General features: G+C 42.4%; 1 protein-coding gene across 1 annotated transcript in view; it reads left to right on the top strand.

Annotated features, from left to right (window-relative positions):
- Positions 1–402: 402 nt before the first annotated feature.
- nmt1 (N-myristoyltransferase 1) overlaps positions 403–20,247 on the top strand; it is a 47,443-nt gene continuing 27,598 nt past the window's right edge. Inside the window, exon 1 of the mRNA XM_033035171.1 lies at positions 403–551. Within this exon, the coding sequence (XP_032891062.1) occupies positions 454–551 (98 nt within the window). The 5' untranslated portion in view covers positions 403–453. The remainder of the gene's footprint in view (positions 552–20,247) is intronic.

Here is a 20,247-nt window from a genome sequence, read left to right as displayed (position 1 = left end):
TGTATATATATATATATATATAAAGGTTCAAAGGTTCAAAGGTTATTTATTGGCGGACGGGAATATATTTACCTAGCGACGGGAATATATATATATTCTGTATATATATATACTCTGTAAACAATATAATAAACGGGGAGAAAAAGTTCAGTATATATATACACTGAACTTTTTTTCCCCGTTTCTTATATTGTTTACAGAGTACCAGGTTTACATATTTTATTGTGCAGCTGCTAGTTTTGGACATGTGACATTAAAAAGACTCCTGCATTTTACTCCGAGTCATCATGAACTACAATTCCCAGCATTCCCTCTTCGAACGCCTATTCAGCTCGCGCGGCGGCCAGACCGCGGACCAATGGATGCAGCGGTTAGTTCGTGGTGACAAGGTGGCTGAGCCAATAGGCGCCAGCGTTGCTGTGTGAGCCGCCTTGTCGCGCTCCCTACCGAACGATGGCGGACGATGATGAGACACCAACAAAAGAGGCTGAAGAAGACGACATGTGCGGCAGCGACTGTGAGAACGATGAGGATGACGCCCATAGCCAAGAGTACGTTACATTCCCATTGATTGCCGCAGAGGCGCCGTGCAGTGAGGTAGACAGCGGTTTAATGGCATTCGGGCTGCCGGCGAAAGCGCGCTGCACATCTCACACTTTTAACAGGGCAGAACGGGTCCCGCCTCCGGCACACGGCCACTGGCCGCCCCGCCCGATTGGCATCACTAGTGGGCGGAGGCCACCAGCATCTCCCGTGCGTGTTGGTTTCCTCTCACGTCCATCACCCCGTTATGCTTCCGCCATCAGGGTGCTGGTTGCTGGAAAGGCGTGGGTTTTATAGGATGTAGTTCTTCCCGATCTGATCTTACAGGAAGAAGTCAGTCGCAGCGTTCCATTTATTTAGGCATATGTGTTGGGATTAACTTGAACAGAGCTTCATTATAAAAGTAAAATATTTATATTACAGTTCGGATGGAAGGGAAGAGAAACGTACGTTAGTACCGACGTCCATACAGCCCAAAAATGTCCCAATGTCCTTCAGAGTTAATTGAGTACTTTTGAATTGTAGGCTGAAGGAAAGCGGTTGTTAAGTTTTGAGTAGCGGTTGAGATGTCTCTGATTTTTAAATCTTTGTTATCTTGGTTGATAAATAAAATGAGCCAGGCGCAGAGAGGTCCACCGTATCTTTCGGATAGAAATGCGGAATCTTTTATTGCACATCTTTGCAGATTTTGTTCTGCTATCTGCAAAAGGTAATGCTGATAAGGAACATCAAAATAGACGCAGTATTCTTCCAAGAAGTATCAAAACAGACTGTTAAAATATTCTATAGATACATGACAAGGGAAAGATTAGCAAAAGTTAAAGCTCCCTTTAGATCCAGATGGAAGGAACCGTAATGAGGAAAATAAATCGGCAAGAAAATTAAATAAGTATATTATGCCTGTCTTCACTGAATGCAACACAAAACAGTTTGGATTTAATGGGGAATTACTGTCTTGAGGGAATGAGGAGCACAGAGAAAACTATCTGGAAAAATAATTTGACTAGAAAACTAAAAATCCCCAGAGCGTGGTGACCAGTATTTTACACTTTTGAAGAATGTGACAATGGAGATGGTAATCTCCCAAAATTCTGTATATTCTAGAGCAGTTTCTTTAAATTTAAAGATGCTCCATGTAAGCCATTATCTGAGAAAGAAGAGAGAAATAAAACAAGGAATTTTAGTCCTCTCATTAACAGTAGGGACATTGATATTATTAAGGAAGTTGTTACAAAACACTTAAAAACATTAGGGTTGGACTTGGTCAATGTGTATTTATTAAAGGAAAGTATTTATGTTCGAAGATAGACACAAAATGCTGGAGTAATTCAGGCAACATCTCTGGATAGAAAAAATGGGTGTTAAGAATGGGTGTTTGTGTTCGACAGATCTGTTGGAATTAGTGGAAGGTCTTCAATAAAACCTCTTTCACAAAAGAGGTTATTACAATAAATTTGACCACATGGGATTGTGGTTAGTGCGCTGGCGTGATTGATGTGTGACTAACTGACAGAAAAGTGAGAGTTGGACTAAACAGATCATTTTCTGTTGGAAGACTGCGGCTGGTTTTAAATGCCACAGGGATTGATGCTCGGGGTCCAAACTCTTCTTGATCTACATAAATAATTTGGTTAAGGTGATTGTATTATTTCCAACTGCGATGATAACAAGTTGCTGAGGAGGGTGCAGTGTAACATTGTGGGGATAGAGACCTAAATGAATGGGCAAGGACATGGCAAGTATAATGTGGAAAATTGTGCTAAATAAAAAAATGTTTTTAAAGATGTGAGGTTGTTGTTGTCCAGAGGGTCTTATGCAAATAACTGGAAGTTAACATTGAGGAACAGTAACCATTAGGTTGTGCCTAACTTTATTGGAAGGGGATTTGAGTACAAGAGTTAAGATCTCACAAATTATAATGAGGTCAGTTGAGACAATATCTGCAATATTGATTTTGTCTGATTTTCCTTCCTAATCAAGGATATATTTGCACAAAAATTTTGACGTCTCATCAGATTTGCTTTTGGGATAGGAAATTTATTGAATGAGGAAAGATTAAGCAGGTAGACAAAACTGCTGGAGAACTAGGGCTCACAAATTATAATGAGGTCAGTTGAGACAATATCTGCAATATTGATTTTGTCTGATTTTCCTTCCTAATCAAGGATATATTTGCACAAAAATTTTGACGTCTCATCAGATTTGCTTTTGGGATAGGAAATTTATTGAATGAGGAAAGATTAAGCAGGTAGACAAAACTGCTGGAGAAACTCAGCGGGTGCAGCAGCATCCATGGAGCAAAGGAAATAGGCAACGTTTCGGGCCAAATCACTTCTTCAGTAGGGTGGGGGAGAAGAGAGAAGAAAGGAGCAAGGAAGAGGAGGAGCCCAAGGGCTGAGGGAGAGCTGAGAAGGGGAGGAGACGGCAAGGGCTACTGGAAATTGGAGAAGTCAATGTTTATGCCGCTAGGGTGCTGCTCCTCCAATTTCCCGTGGTGCTCACTGGCCATGGAGGAGGCCCAGGACAGAAAGGTCGGATTTGGAATGGGTGGGGGAGTTGAAGTGCTGAGCCAACGGGAGATCAGGTTGGTTAATGTGGACCGAGCGGAGGTGTTCGGCGAAACGATCGTCAAGCCTAAGCTTGGTCTCACCGATGTAGATCAGCTGACATCTAGAGCAATGGATGCAATAGATGAGGTTGGAGGAGATGCAGGCGAACCTCTGTCGCAGCTGGAACGACTGCTTGGGTCTTTGAATGGAGTCGAGGCAGGAGGTAAAGCGACAGGTGTAGCATCTCTTGTGGTTGCAAGGGAAAGTGCCCGGGGAGGGGTGGTGCGGGAGGAAGGGAATAATTGACCAGGGAGTTACGGAGGGAGTGGTCTTTGCAGAAATCATACAGAGGGGGAGATGGGAAGATGTGGCGAGTGGTGGGGTCACGTTGGAGGTGGCGAAAATGACGGAGGACTATTTGTTGTATGTGACGGCTAGTGGGGTGAAAGGTAAGGACTAGGGGGACTTTGCCCTTGTTACGAGTGGGGGGATGAGGAGAGAGAGCAGTGTTATGGGGTATTGAAGAGACCCTGGTGAGAGCCTCGTCTATATTTGGAGAGGGGAACTCCCATTCCCTGAAGAATGAGGACATTTCCGATGCCCTGGTGTGGAACACCTCATCCTGGGAGCAGATGTGGCGTAGACGGAGGAATTGGGAGTAGGGGATGGAGTCCTTACAGGAAGCAGGGTGGGAAGAAGTGTAGTCTAGATAGCCATGGGAGTCAGTGGGTTTAAAGATTAAGCAGTCTAGGCCTTTGAACTTGCATTTAGAAGAATTATACAAAATTCTTAAGATGTTTGAAACAGTAGATTTGGAGAATAGATTTCCCCAGGCTATGTGTCTAGTGCCATGGGTCACAATCTCCAGGTAAAAGGTTGGACATTCAGGATTTTGAAAATAAATGTCATCATCCAGAAGGTAGAGAATCTTTGGAATTCTTTGTAGGCTGTGGGCCGAGCATCAAAATTGTGTCTAGAAATAGGATTTCGTGACCCAAGTCACCAAACTACATGAAATTTTCACATATTGTGTAAAAAAATGTATATAAATCACCCGTGAAACTCGATATGAAGAAGACTTGCACATTTTGATTAAATTAGAGAAAAACCGGAAAAATGTCGGGAATTTTTTTGTCCAATCAAAGCACATTTAACATTGAGTTGTCTGCCAGTTGGCCAATCACGCGCTTTGTTTCAGGCTAGCACACAAAATGGCTGAGGGGGCTTCACAGATGCCTGTTTTACTGGAGATTCCGATGTGTTCTGTGGAATAAATGTCGTGGAAACTTGCAGCAGGTAATTGTATTTAGTGGGAAAAGCATAAAAAAGGCTGAAGAAAGTGCTGCGAAGTGGATTAAAGTGCAAGAAAGCCTTTAAAGTCCCTGCTGATGTGCTGGAACACAAAGAAGGCCCCCTGAATCAACTCTAACTAAAAGGTAAGATTAAAGTCTGAATTTATGAAAATCTATCTGTATGGACTTTAATTAATTTAATATAATGTGAATAAATTCATTCATTCATTAATTCCTTATTCATTCACTCACTCACTCACTCACTCATTCATTCATTCATTCATGAAATTGAGGGCCTAAACTATAACACAGTCAATTAAACATTACTCTACAACAAGCTGGCATTAGTGACAATAAGTCTTTAACAGCTAATCTCGGAGCTGCCTGCGAAAACTTACCGGGAAAAAGTGCTCCGATCGCGGGGCCTAGGTACTCGCGGTAAAGTGAAGCCGCGGTCTCAATTAATAAGCGGCCGATTCGCGATCACGGATCATCTCCGCGGGCGGGGGGGGGGAAGGCTGTACATAGTGCCGTCTGTAGCGGTCGTTTTCAGACCCCGATAACGGGAGAAAAACGGAGGGATATCGATCGCTCTTTACCGCGAGTACCTAGGTCCCGCGATCGGAGCACTTTTTCCCGGTAAGTTTTCGCAGGCAGCTCCGAGATTAGCTGTTAAAGACTTATTACTCTACAACACGCTGGCATTAGTGACAATGTTTAATTGATTGTGTTATAGTTTAGGCCCTCAATTTCATGAATGAATGAATGAATGAGTAAGTGAGTGAGTGAATGAATGAATGAATGAATAAGGAATGAATGAATTAATGAATTTATTCACATTATATTAAATTAATTAAAGTCCATACAGATAGATTTTCATAAATTCAGACTTTAATCTTACCTTTTAGTTAGAGTTGATTCAGGGGGCCATCTTTGTGTTCCAGCACATCAGCAGGGACTTTGAAGGCTTTCTTGCACTTTAATCCACTTCGAAGCACTTTCTTCCGCCTTTTTTTATGCTTTTCCCACTAAATACAATGAACCTGCTGCAAGTTTCCACGACATTTATTCCACAGAACAACACATCGGAATCTCCAGTAAAACAGGCATCTGTGAAGCCCCCTCAGCCATTTTGTGTGCTAGCCTGAAACAAAGCACGTGATTGGCCAACTGGCAGACAACTCAATGTTAAACGTGCTTTGATTGGACTAAAATTCCCGACATTTTTCCGGTTTTTCTCTAATTTAATAAAAATGTGCAAGTCTTCTTCATATCGAGTTTCAGGGGTGATTTATATACATTTTTTTACACAATATGTGAACATTTCATGTAGTTTGGTGACTTGGGTCACGAAACTGCAGAATAAAGCTCCTCGGCCCACAGCCTATTGTCCAGGAGAACAGTGGAGGCTCTGACAACGAGTATATACATGATCAAGATTAATGGTATGCTACCTTGAAGGGAGCCTTCAGGTAATGGTAGTGCTGTTTTTCTGATTCCTGGTGGCAGAAGTTGTATGTTTGGGAAATCAGTACTTTTTAGTTACTAGCAAATATGAATCATCTAGGAAATATGAATCAAATATAAAACTTCTAGTGAAGTAAAAGATCCGCAGAGCATATTAGATGGAGGATATGGAACGAGGACTGAGGTTATTTCGGCTGTTCCTTTGTTTTTGTACTTCACTGGAAAGGCAACATTTACTCTCTCCAATGCTCAGATTATGTGCTCTTGTCTATTGAGTGGGGCTAAAGATAATACTTCCAGACTCGAAAATAAACTGTGAACAACTGAGCCTAGGCTAACCTTTGATATGTTATTGAAATGCTATTAGGTGTGTAGCTGTTGTGCGCGTTCCAGATGCGTAATGATTATCCGGAGTGTTGTGATGTTAAAGTGGGCACTATCTTCCAATATTATACAAGTTTAAGGCTGGTTGGAGGGAAGCTGCAGAAGCTTTGTGCCACGTGGACGCGTGTTCCTTCAGCCCGCCGAGTCTACATTATCCATTAAACATGCATTCACTGTTCCTACACTAATTATATTCACTATTCATACACTAATTACATTTTATTGTCCCCCACATTTCCATTAACTAACCCAGATTTTACCATAAACCTATCACGAGAGGCAAATTATAGTGACCAATTAACCAACCAGTCCACACTTCCTTGTATTTGGAGATCTGAAGATTTTCACCCAGAGGCTGGTAATATATGCAATGAACTGCCAGAGGAAGTGATAGAGGCAGATACTATTACAGTATTTAAAAGGCAATTAGATAGATACTTGAATAGGAATAGCTGGAAACCGAACACCTGGGGAACCCACGATGATCACAAAGAACATGTAAACTCTCCAGACAGGTTAGGAGTGAATGCAGGTTGTTGGGAGCAGTGATGCAGCAGCTCAACTAGCTACACCACTCTGCTGCCCTCTTTATTAAATTTGCCTTTCTCTGCACTGATATGGAGATGCATTTTATAATTGAGGTTTTGGTGGGTTTTCTGTCCGGCATTGTGCTGGGTTCACTGTCCGGCATTTTGAAGAAACAACATTCCAAAAGGGGATAAGTAATGGAAAGTGACAGGTGTTGGCTATCTTACTCTTTACAAACTTGACCAATGTTTGCCATCAAGACTTTGAAGGAGAACAGCTGTGTGTCAATTTTCAGCAATGTGTCAAGTTGAAATGGCTAAACCTGCAATGTAATTTAAACATGTCGTATGGAAAGCCCAAATTTGGCTTCGAGCATGATGAACTATTTAATATAGGATAAAAGTTCCTCACGAGGAGAGAATGGTTTGCAATCTTGGAATATTGATGTGAGGAATGCATTTTTCAAAACATTAGTGATAAAGGGTCTGATATCACATTGGAATCCATATGAAATTTTAACTTTGCAAAGTAAGTCAATTACAATTATAACTTTGCATTGCAGGGATATATTTAAAAATTCATAAACACTTTTCTCCCAAGCTTTTTACTGCTTTTATAACCTCTAAATGTGAGAACTGGCTAAACAAAATTTATGCAAATGCTGGAAATCTGAAATAATTTTTTAGAAATGCTCAGCAGTTCAGATGTTATTTGAGGAGAGGGAGCTCACTTTATGTTTCAGACAAACTATCTTTCATGAGAAATATGAGCAGCAAAACAGGTTTCAAAATACAGGGGGTGGGAACAAAAAGCAATTGAACGCTGAGGAGAAATAAATTGTTAACTGGTGGAAGAAGCTTGCCAAACACTTTTCATCCACAAAAGTAGGAGAGCCTGGCATATTGAAGCATCTACAGCCATGTTTATGCTGAGTGGTCATTAATATTAGCTGCTTCCATGATTCTAATCCTTCGATTCTGAGCATATTTTTGTGCCTATTTTAAAACCTCTTGAATGTCACCATCATATCTGCTTTTACCACCACCTCTGTTTATAAAAAAAAAAAAGCTTTCCCCACATGCACATCGTGCCTTAAAGTTATGTCTTCTAATCTTTGAAATTTCCAACCTGGGAAAAAACTGTCTACCTTGTCCATGCCTCTCATAATTTTATAAACTTTTATCAGTTATCCCTCAACCTCCGAACCTCCAGAGTTAACAATCAAACTTTGTCCACTGTCTCCTCAAAGCTAATACTCTCGAATCCAGGCAGCATCCCAGTAATCCCATTCTGCACCCTCTCTAAAGCCTACTCAAAGCCGTCCTGTAATGGGGTGACCAGAACTGCATGTAGTTCTCCAAATGTGGCCTAACCAAAGCTTTATAAGGCTGCAAAATGATTTCCCGATTCTTATACTCGACATCCTGACTAATCTGTAGAAAATGATCTTCCTGATTCCTCGAGTGTTTCCTCAGTGTTTTACAACCAAATTCACATAATCCAAGAGCGTCATAAAATATTATCCTCCAGCATCCCTTCAGAAGATCAACACTTTTCACGTTGAAACCGTCCATGTAATTAACAATTTAAATACTCTGTTCAGCAAGTGGAGCTTAGCCTCAACCTGCATCTTCAACAAAATGCACTGTAGCAACTCATCAAGAATTCCTCACAATCACAAGACTCCAACCATTCAAGTATGTAAGGGCAGTAAGCTTGTAGGAATGCACCCATCTGGCATTTCTCTTCAGTATTTCTTGCTGTTCTGTCACCTCCCTTGGGTCTAAATTTTGGAACTGCCTATTGAGAAATTATGTGGGAGTTCCTTCACTAAACTGTGAAGATTCAAGGAAGTGGTTCAGTGTGAAGAAGGGTTTCGGCCCGAAACGTTGCCTATTTCCTTCGCTCCATAGATGCTGCCGCACCCGCTGAGTTTCTCCAGCAATTTTGTCTACCAGTGGTTCAGTGCATCTTTCTGAAAGGCAATTGGAAATACGATACGATAGAACTTTATTTATCCCAGGAGGGAAATTGATCTGACAACAGTCATAAAAACACAAAATACATGAAACATTATATTAAAGTGATGAGTGGAAAGGAGTGGGGATGTGTAAAGATGGGGGAGGGGGTTTGGTTTACCAAAGGGGGAGGAGTTGTACAGTTTGATAGCCACAGGGAAGAAGGATCTCCTGTGGCGTTCTGTCCTGCATCTTGGTGGAACCAGTCTGTTGGTGAAGGTACTCCTCAGGTTGACCAGTGTGGCATGGAGAGGGCGAGCTGTATTGTCCAGGATGCTCCACAGTTTGAGGAGCATCCTCTCCTCCAAGACCACCTCCCATGAATCCAAATGGTAATAAATACCGAAATTTCCTCTAACAACTGCATGTTCCAAATAAATAAAGTCCGATCTGAAGTGTGTGCAGGTGAAGAAGGTTTGCTGTACATTGTAGTTACACATCAAATTACCAATTTAACTGATTCATGGTGGAGACACAAGGAACTGCAGATGCTGGATTCTTGAGCAAAACACAGTGCTGGAGGAATTTAGTGGGTCGGGCAGCATCTGTATCACAGACACAAAATGCTGGAGTAACTCAGTGGGACAGGCAGCATCTCTGGAGAGAAGGGATGGGTAACATTCTGTATCATAGTGATGGAGGAACTAATAATGGCTATATTTAATTGGTTTTCCAATTATTGTATGACGGTAAATATGTTACAGTGCATGTACAAAATATACCTTGAGCTGTATTAAAAATGTTGCCTCTGAACATATTACATTAGTGTGTAATTGCTACTTCTTTGAAGATATTTTATTTTTCGAAGAATTCTACTGGTTTTCTCTGGAAAGTAAAAATAACATCAGTGATATTTTAAAATGCTCTTTTTTAGAATCATAAAATAATGATGAGAGATACTCTTTTTAGCTATTGTGGGCATGTCCACAACTTCCAATCCTTGAAACAGTCTGGTTTTATTCTGCTTTTAAATTGTTTCCTGCTTTATGATGGTATTGAAAGAATTTTAAGTCTGTTCCTATCAATGTCAGCATTATTTTAATTTCGCAATTCATTGCAGGCATAGTTTATGTAGTTCAAAGGTTTGCTTTGTTGTGTTCGAATCTCTTCATAGGATCTGTAATTTCTATCTATAGAACTTCCGGTCCTATAAAACATTCCCCAAACTTTTCCCTGCTATCTCAGGGTGCAGTCCGGTGTTGCCGTTTCATCAGTTTGGCATATTTTTGGGATCATTTTGATGCTCCTGGTATGGATTCCTACGCTCCTCGTTGAACCAGTGTTGATCCACTTTGTAGTAATAGTAAAGGAATAAGTTGGACCACATAGTTTTTTGTTTTGGTAAAGTGCAATCCTATTTCTGCCGAAGACCTACTCGTCTGCCATCCCATTTAGCATGATGGTATCTTCATTGTGAAGATGGGACTTTGTCTCAGCAGGCGTTGTGTGATGAACATTGCTCCCAATACTGCTATGGATTGATGCATCTGCAACAAGTACATTGATGAAGTCATGTAGGTTTCATTACTTGCTTCAGTCACCGCAGCTGCAGACAAAATCGGGCAACTCTCTGCTTCAGGCAGACTCAGACAGCAGTAATGATGCTAAGTTATTTTTTGTGTGGATATTGAAGTTGCTCAAGTCATCAGAAATATCTTTGTGTCCTTAGCAGTATCTTCTATGCACTTGCTATTCTTGGTGCTTTTTCAAAGTATTCAATGTGGAGGAATACTGACTCGGCAGTGAGGGAGGATGTCTCCTTTTCACCTCTAGCCTTTGTCGCTATTTCCACTCATTTACTAGTGTACACCCCCACTGACCTGTATTTACCGATCACTTGCCAGGTTTTTACCTCGCCCCTCCCTTTCTTTTCCAGTTTTCTCTCCCTACTCCAGTCTGAAGAAGGGTTCAGACCCGAAACGTCATCTCTCCATGTCAATCCACAGATGATGCATAGCTCAGCACTATGCTTTTTGCTCAAGATTCCAGCATCTGAAATCTCTGGTCTCTCATTTCCTAGTTATGCAAAACTTGAAAAATACTGTTGTTTAACTTCTTTGGGTCTAAAGTTGGTGATCTTCCACTTGGGCAAGATTATCTTGGGCCCAGTTCTCATCTTAGATGTTTTGCCTTCTGCATACTCCATCTGGAGTTTTTCCCTGCGCAGAGATAAGCAAGCTTAACCCTCCACAGCTGACAAGAATCCAGCATTTTCAGGATCAGCCCCTTATACGCTCTGGCTAGTTAATTGGCCATCAAAGCCTTTTGACAGATTTCAAATATTTCTTATAACAAGAGACTTTTAAAATATTTTAATAGGTTTTAAGTTAAATATGTACTAACAAGTAATGAAAAAGATTAAAATAAAATATAATAAAGCACTTTCCAATAATTCTTCACAAGATTGACAACCCCTTAATTTACAGCACTCCTCTTTGATGTAAATCGGGAGCCGGGGGTTGAGTAGATAAAGTAAAATGTGGATATCTGATAGTCATAACCACAGCTCAGATGAGTTATGAGTCCTGGACACACAAATTTCGGTTAATACTAGACTAAGTGGGACCCGTTGGGTCCCAGCTTCGCACAGGAGGGCTGGTCCCCCAATGCAATATTCCACCTCTCCACCAATTCCAATATTGCTGGCCAATGGGGGGGGAGGAGGGGGTTTTCTAGAGCGCTAGCGTGGCGTTGTGGGCCGAAGGGACTGGTTTCCAGAGGACTAGTATGGACATTGTGGGCAGAATGGATTCTTGGGCTGACAGCTCAGTCACTGAGACCACACAGACACACACACACACACATCGCACACTCACAAACACATACACACACACTCACTGACACACACCATATATATGACAGTAAACCTTCTAGAATACTCACACGGCCTCTCCAATTTGCGGCTTCCGGACCTCTGGACTTACAGGAAATTACGCAATCAGCGCAACCTCTGCACTCACCGGCAATTACGCAATCAGCGCGACCTGTCCACTAAGCTGAAGTCACAAAATGAGCGGGACTTTTGAACCAAACGCGGTCGGACCTAATACAGCATTTATTCCTTCCATACACAGTCGGACCTAATAAAGCATTTATTCATTCGAAGCACAGTTGGACCTAATAAAGCATTACAGTTTCAAGCACAGGCAGGGCAGCAGGCCAAACAACTTATGGCATTGTCATTAAGGGTTAACAAATCATTTATTGCAAGTACATTGCAGACTCACAGTCCAGTTGATTCTTAGCTTAGAATGAGAGTCGTGGCCTCTCCCTCGTGATCTTTCAGAGTGACTAAGTCATGTCCAAGCATCCGGGGTTTATAGTCTTGCCCCCGCCACACCCCCCCCCCCCCCCCCCCGAAGGGGCGTTACCTTCATTGCGGTGATTGACAGGCGAGAGGATCTCAAGGTTTTTTTTTAACTTTTTTATTTTTCATCGATGGGAAAAATCCTTGGGGCCTGCTCAGCGAGGAGGACTGTGAGTAAGATGGCCAAAAATCACAGAAAGATATACGGTAGCGTTGTTTCTAAAATCGATATAGAGCGCAGACAGGAAGTGGTCAAGATGAGACTTTTAATTATATAGATTTCAGTCTTGTATTGAAGGAGTGTTGCCCCTTCAGAGGTGCTGTATAGGTTGTGTCCCCAGAATAGATCCCTGAGGAACACATATTGTCATGATCCTGATATGTGTGGAATTTCTAGCTATTTCTTGCTTTCCAACCCAAATCAAAAAGCTATTTCTACTGACTGATTTTCCACTCATCTATTTTTGAAATGTTTTTGAATGACTCCTGGAATTTTATCCCTGTCAACATGTAGATATAGGCCCACCGTCCATCGAGACCACTGAAATATTCAGCCAGATTAGTTGCTCATGATTTGCCTGCAATAAAAGTGCAATTACTATTTTATAAGCTTATCTGTTCAGGTTCTCAATTAATTTCCTGGCAAGCTACTGAAAATCACTTTGTTGGCTCCATGAAGCTTTTTGAGCTCTAAAATGGGTGATAGCTGTGGGTGCAATTTAACATGATGAAATAAGTTGCTTAAAGTGTCAAGAAACTGCATTGATATTTGTTTGGGGGAAAAAATCACTTGATTGAATGCCTCTTATTAAGATTTTCTTCCATGTGCTTAAAACGGTCTTGGAACCTTGAAGCCCAAACTATGTTCTTCATTGAAGTACTGGCAAGATGGATGAATTTCGTAACAATCGGGATAATCCAGGAACCAAATCTATCTCTGGTCATACAACTCCCAGTTAATTACCTGACTAGAAATAGAACATTTTAAATAAAATACCTAATCAAGCAAGTCAGAGGACTTTCTATTAAGTACCAATGATATTTTTTTTAAATCTTGTTTAATGGGGAAAGGATATTGAAAGTGAATTCATAAGATGCACTTCTGATCCTGCACACTAACCTCTCGTACAGACATTTCCTTGTAACAGGCCTCAGTCCATTCTATGTCCCTGTACAGTAATGGTAACCAGCTTGATCTTATTAGAATCATAGTCATACAGCATAGAAACATGTGCTTTGGCCCACCATGTTCATGCCAACTATCAAGTACCCATCTGTAGTAATCCCATTAACCAGCACTTTATCTGTAGCCTACTTTGCCATAGCGATTCAGATGTTCATCGAGATGCTTCCTAATTGTTGTGGGAGTTTCTGCTTTCACCCTATTCTTTAATGTGCTTTGGATCCCAGGGTCTCTAGCTTTTTGGATCATCCTTCCATGAATGACGCCGTGAAGGCCCCACATTAACTTCACAGCCTTCCATATATATTTGTTACTGCTTCAAAAACAAATTAGTCAGATAGGATCTCTCACTAATAAAGCCATGCTGACTATTCCTTATTAATCCTTGTTTTTCCAAATATAATTCTTCCCCCCCCCTCAGAACTTTTACCAATAACTTTCTACCATTGATGTTAAACTCCGTGGTTTATAATTAGCAGGCTTATTCCTGTTTCCTGTCTTGAATAAAGGTACCAACAGATTTAACCATCTTTTTAACAGTTGTATGTTGTATTTTGTTTCATTCTCCCACAGATTCTAGAAAGGCCTCTGTGCTCAGCTCGCTTATCAGCCCTAAGTGCTGGGAAAGTGTTGGAGTGACTTTCTTTTCAAATTTAAAAATATGGTCCCTGTCTATGGCAAACACCCATGGTTATGTTTTTCACATTTTAGCAGCATTTTCTCCCTTTGTAACACTGAATTCTACATTGATATGACTACTACAGGTTAATGCAAAGATGACAACCTTGAGAAAAGCAAATTTTTTGGTCCAAATATGCAGTGCCACCAGGGTATTTCTCAACCAAGCAACAATATTGTGCATGCTAGTCAACCTACAAGCCTTTTCAAAAATGTTTACTTGATACCTTCATTATACATTTACTTAAAAATGTTCTTGCAGCCTGGATGAATTTGAAACAATTTTGTCTGTTCTCATCAATTATTAAACTAGGATGGTATTTCCTGAAATGATTTCCATTCTTTTACCTGTGATGTTAGGCTACTGTATCTTTTGTTGCCCGAATCAAGTTTATTCCCTTTTTTTAAACAACAGTGCCAACTTTCCTTCCATGGTAACCAATTGTTTCCTTTTATGCCAGTGGTCATCAACAATGTATTTAAACAACTCTGTTTGCGTATAATATTTAATCTTCTGTGCTGATTTCTAGCTGCAGAATTGTTAGCATCGTGAGGACATTGACCATGGGGAATGTCAGCAGTACAATTTTGAGGGTCAAGCTTCTTTGTCGTTTGAAGAAGTGACAGACTTGATGAATAAGAAGATGCTGTGGCTTTGACATTTTCCAAGATTGCACATGGACATAGTTGTAGAATATAGATTTTGAAAAGGGTAGAAAATTGTGCAGGACTGGGTGTCCATTTGTTCAACGTTGGGGCAAGTTCAAAGCACACTGCAGCACCATCCCTACAGAAGAGACTTTCATCTTTTACAACGGTAATGCACACATCAAGAGTTACCGCAATATTCCTAATATCCCTTGAGGTATGACCAAGAAAGAGATTACGTGTATTCCTAAATTTATACTGCCATGCTGTTTGCTGGCAAAAGACTGGAGACTTGTAACAATTGGTGTACCATGGGGATCAGTACTGGGTCAAGTGTTGTTCGTTATTTATATTAACAATTTGGATGTAAATGTAGGTAGGTGGTGTGGTTAGTAAGTTTGTGAATGACACTAACATTGGTTGTATCGTGGGCAATGAAGAAGGTTTCCTAAGATTACAACTGGACCGAGGAATGGCAAACAGCGTTTAATTCAGATAAATGCGTGGTGTTGCATTATGGTAGGGCAAATCAGGGTGGGACATGCACAATAAATTGTAGGGTCTTAGGGAGTATTGTAGAACAGAGTAGTGGTGTAGGTACATAGTTCCATGAAGGTGGTGGCACAGGTAGATGGGGTAGTGAAGATGGCATTTGAGTTGGGGCATCATGTTAAAGATGTACAAGACATTGGCAAGACCACATTTGGAATACTGTTTTCAAGTATGGTCACCCTGTTATAGGAAAGATGTTATTAAACTGGAAAGGCAGCAGAAAAAGATTTGCCAGTACAGTAGTGGGTCTGAAGGTTCTAGTTATAAGGAGAAGACAAGTTTGGAGGGATATGGATCAAGTGCCGGCAGGTGGGACTAGTTTAGCTGGGACATGTTGGCCGGTTTGGGCAGGTTGGGCTGAAGGGCCTGTTTCCACACTGTATCACTCAGTCTATGAGAGGCTGAATAGGCTGTGTTTTATTTTCTCTGGAACGGAGGAGGCTGACGTGACCTCCTAAAATTATAAGGAGCATGGATAAGGTGAATAACCATAGTTTTTTCCTCGGGGTAAGGGAGTCAAGACCTAGACAACTTAGGTAGGAGAAAGATTTAAAAGGGACCTGAGAAGTAACTTCATCATGTAGAGGTTAGTATGAACAAGGAATGATCAGCCAGAAGAAGTGGTAGCGTCAGGTACAATTATAAAATTTATAAGACATTTCGGCAGGTACATGATAGGAAAGGTTTGTTGGGATTTGGGCTAGGTAGAGGCAAGTTGGTCTAGCTCGGTTAAGGAACTTGGTCAGCATGAATGTGTTGGTCCGAAAGGTTTGTTTCCGTGCTATGTAGCTATATGACTGACCATCTGTACTGCTTCTGTAATGCTTTCACATCCTAGCCTTGAAAGCCTAGTAACAGACTTCTATTCGAACTTTCTCTTTGATTTGTCCTTTACTGTTCCTATTATTTTGTTGCCTGCTAGTTTGCGAGAGCTATGTATGGTTCAGTTAGTTCACACTTCCGATTTGAGCCACTATTAGCATTATAAGAAATCGGCATGCTTACATGAAGGTTCTCTGGCTCTTTGTTCCTTTTATCTGACTCAAAATGCACCCTTGCGTAAAGAAGCGAGGACATGGCAGGTGTGAAATCTATAAAGGAAGAAAAGAAAAAACATGCACTTATGTTGCACTTTTTACCACCTCCAAATGGTGTTGCATATTAAATAAAATATCCCATCTGGCATTTCATTCGACTTTTTTGTAAAATTAAATTATTGCCATCTTAAGCTCAACAATCTGAATAAATGTTCCAGAGGGAGTGTGTTTATTCTGGCATTGTTCATTTATGACACAGTGCTGACGTGATCTGTTATTCATTGGAACTGGATGGAAACATCCTGATCAGCACCCAAAATGCTTTCATTTTTCTTTTCTATTGTGCCCTTCCCTCATGTGATATACTATATAATTTTTACCATACAAATACTGGTGAAACTGATCCTTCCTGCATGGACCACTTTTAACTTCCACAACATAACGTAAGTTTTGGGGCTAATTAGTATCGCACCATTTGTTGCCTAAAGATTTGGTAATCACTGTTTTACATGAAATATTTCCAAGTATGAGATGAGTGTAAATAGTTTTAGGTGCAGAAAATCAGTTGGACAGTAGTTTGCACCAGCAACTGCTCCAATACGGGTGTCAGGGCTTATGGGGAGAAGGCAGGAGAATGGGGTTGAGAGGGAAAGACAGATCAGCCATGATTGAATGGCTGAGCAGACTTGATGGGCTAAATGGCCTAATTCTGCACCTATATCTTATGAACTTGTATTCACATGGATGATCTATTTTAATGTTGACTCAAAGCATTCTGCTAGTTGGGGGGGGAGATTGAAAACTGAGTAATTTGGAACCTTCCAATGGGATGGTGAGACGAAGACATCAGGAATCTCCAGGAACTAAAAATATATCTCCTAGTATATTTATTTGGATATACAAGAAACCAGATACTGGAATCTTGAGAAAATGATAATGCTGGAGGAAATCAGTGGGTTGGGTAGCATCCACAGAAGGAATGAACAAACAACTTTTTGGGTTGCATGTCTTCTTCAGACCAATTGTAGTGTGGGGAGAAAGCTGGAGAAGAGAAGTGGGTGTGGTGCAAAGCCTGGCATGTGATAGATGGATACAGGTGAAGTGGGGGATGATTGGTAGATGGGTGGAGATGGTGACAAAGACAAGAGGTGAAAATGAGACAAAAGGCTGTCAGATAGGAAAGAAAAAGAGTGAAATGTAAAGTTGGAGGGGGGCGAATAGACATAGGGGACAATCCTTCTATCTGGGTGATAGGGAGGTGGAAGCTGACATGTGGGATACAGAGGAGACACAGTGAGAGCTCCATGCACAACAGCAGGAGGGAAGCCAATGTTACTGAAGAAAGGGGACATCTTGGCTATCCTAGAGCAGAAAGCCTCATTTTGGAAGCATGTGGTGGAGATGGAGAAATTGTATGTAATGAATGGATCCTTGCAAGAGGCGGAGTGGGAGGAGATATAGTCCTGGAAGCTGTAGGAGTTAGTGGGTTTGTAGTCGACATCAGTGGATAGTCTGGTGTGATAATGTGTCTGTAAAGCTACAGCAAGCAGGGGTTTCATTGTTCAGTTTCTAATACATATGTCAGTTAAACACTCTTGACCCAATTGACTTTCGAGCATTGCTAAGCAAACTCGGAGTAATTTAAGTAGAATGTATACTACTGTAAACTGCCACTGGTGTGTAAGTGAGTTCTAGCGTCTATGTGGGAGTTGATGAGAATCTGAGGAGAATAAAAGGAAATGGGATGTGTGTAAACGGGTGGCTGACGATGGGCCTAGGGGCCTGTTTCCATGCTGTATGTCTCTATAACTGACTTGCCATAGGAACCAGTTCCCATTGTTCTCTGTATACTTGTAATAAAACCATTAAAAACTCGAAACACTTCAGGTCTGGAAGATTTTTGAATCTTCCTTAAGATTTAATGGGTTCACTTAAATTTATTATACAGGTGCACAACCTTTTATCCGAAAGCCTTGGGACCAGACACTTTTCGTAATTCAGAATTTGTCGGTCTTCGGAATGGAAATTTTTTAGCGTAGATTTTAATGGCTGGCTCAGTGGTAGAGTACTCGGCTCATATCCGCAAGGTCGCGAGTTTGCGCCTTGATCCTGGCAGTTACTCGATCGCGAGTTTGAGCCTTCAATGTCGTTTTTTCTTGCAGAATAAATGTTTGTATGAAATACAGTGTAGGAGAGGTGTACTGACTGTGTGGGCAGAACTTTGGAAGTGATTGCCCACCAGTCTAAAAAGCCACTGTGTCTCCCTGTCCCTGGGATAGCAGGGGGCGATCAAACAGCACAATACCCCCCTCCCCCTCCAACTCCAGAGGAATCCGCTCCCCGATGGGCCGCTACCAAAGATCATAGAGGAGCTCCTCTATGATCTTTGGCCGCTACAGCGACAAGTGGCAGTTCGCCCACAGCCCGAGCTGCGCCCCCTCATCCGCCACCCCAAGAACAAGACGTACCTTGCACACCATCAGCTTCTGCCCCTACGTGTTCCTCTGGAGTTGGAGCGGGGCTGGAGTTGCTGCTGGCTGTGGGTCTCTGGGATCTCCGTGCTTGCAGTGGGCCTGGGGGTCGGTGGGCGGCGGTGGGAGCTGTGGACCTACGGACCTACCTCCGTGGAGCTAGCCAGCTTCGGAGCGTGGAGAGCTGCGGGGGCGAGCTGCTGCGACCCGACTCCGGTGGATGGTGACACCGGGAGCTCGCGGGTCTCCGGTGGGAGACTGCTTTGCGGGGCACCGGCAGCGGCGACTTCTCCTGCCCGAATTACGGGGTTGAGAGCAAACATCATAGAGGTTGAGAGTGACCTGGAGGGGGGCCTTACAACGCCCGGCGCGGCTGTAAATTGCCGCGGACTTGCTAGCGCCCGCCAGGGGCTCCAACATCAAGACCGGGGCAGGGCCCTACATCTCCCGGCGTGGCTTTGAGTGGCCGCTCCCCGATGGGCCCCTACGACGCCCCGAGCTGCGCCCCGTCATCCGCAACCCAGGTTCCTCTGTAGTTGGAGTGGGGCTGGGCTGGGCTGCTGCTGGCTGTGGGTCTCTGGGATCTCCATGCTTGCGGTGGTCGGTGTCCAATTGGTCCTGGCACGGTCCTGCTGCAATCGCCGACGTGAAGACAGTGCAAAGCCCCCGCGCCGGTGCAATGGGCGGGGAGCTGGAGAGGGGAGGGAAGGGGTCACACACATGGCCGGGAAGCAGAGGGGTGTAGGTGGGGTGATACTGAAGCGAGCGACAATCTGCTGCTGCCTGCCCCGCTGATTTAAAAAGTCCCCACGCAAGACTCACGAAACACTGTATATCGTGAGTCTACCGTGGGAACTTTTTAATTCAGCGGGCAGGCAGCAGCATATTGTCAATTATTAACCCTCCCGCGCAATATACCCTCATCTTCTCTTTTATGAATGGGGATTTAGTTCCCCTTTCTTCGAGGACCGACCGGAGGTTCCGCTGTCACCTCTGCGGGCCGCCCTCGGTGAACGTTTTCAAGGACCTTTCTTCAAGGACCGAAAAAATGGCCGCTATTCGGAGGTTTTCGTTATTTGGATCTTCGGATAAAAGGTTGTGCACCTGTACTGCGGTGTGATATCTCTTTTAATAAAGTGAGTCCAGAGTGTTGGATTATTAATAGAATGGTATTCAGCAGTCCAGAAAATCTGCCCATCACCACAAGTCCCAAACGTTACTAATTAATGGAGTTTTACTCTAATGGAATGGTTACAAACTAATTAGATTTATCTTGGGTTTCACATATTATTGAAATCTGATGGGAGATCATGTCAAGAGCCTGTAATTGTTCCCAACTATACTCTCAAAATGAGTGTTGTTGGATAATAATAAAGATTTGATTTTGTCTAAGTCACATCTACACTGCATTTACCAGGGATTCGTAAGGATGTCAGGGGTTATAGGGAGGGCAGGAGAATGGGGTTAGGAGGGAGAGATAGATCAGCTGTGATTGAATGGTGGGGAATGGCCTAATTCTGCTATCACTTATGAACTTATGAATGTCTGCAGCAGTATCGCTCCAGGGTTAATGCAACACATGGCAGCACT

Source organism: Amblyraja radiata, chromosome 16, assembly GCF_010909765.2.
Source record: "Amblyraja radiata isolate CabotCenter1 chromosome 16, sAmbRad1.1.pri, whole genome shotgun sequence".
Taxonomy (NCBI): Eukaryota; Metazoa; Chordata; class Chondrichthyes; order Rajiformes; family Rajidae; genus Amblyraja; species Amblyraja radiata.
Note: the sequence above shows the minus strand (reverse complement) of the source record. Positions and strands in the feature narration are given on the sequence as shown.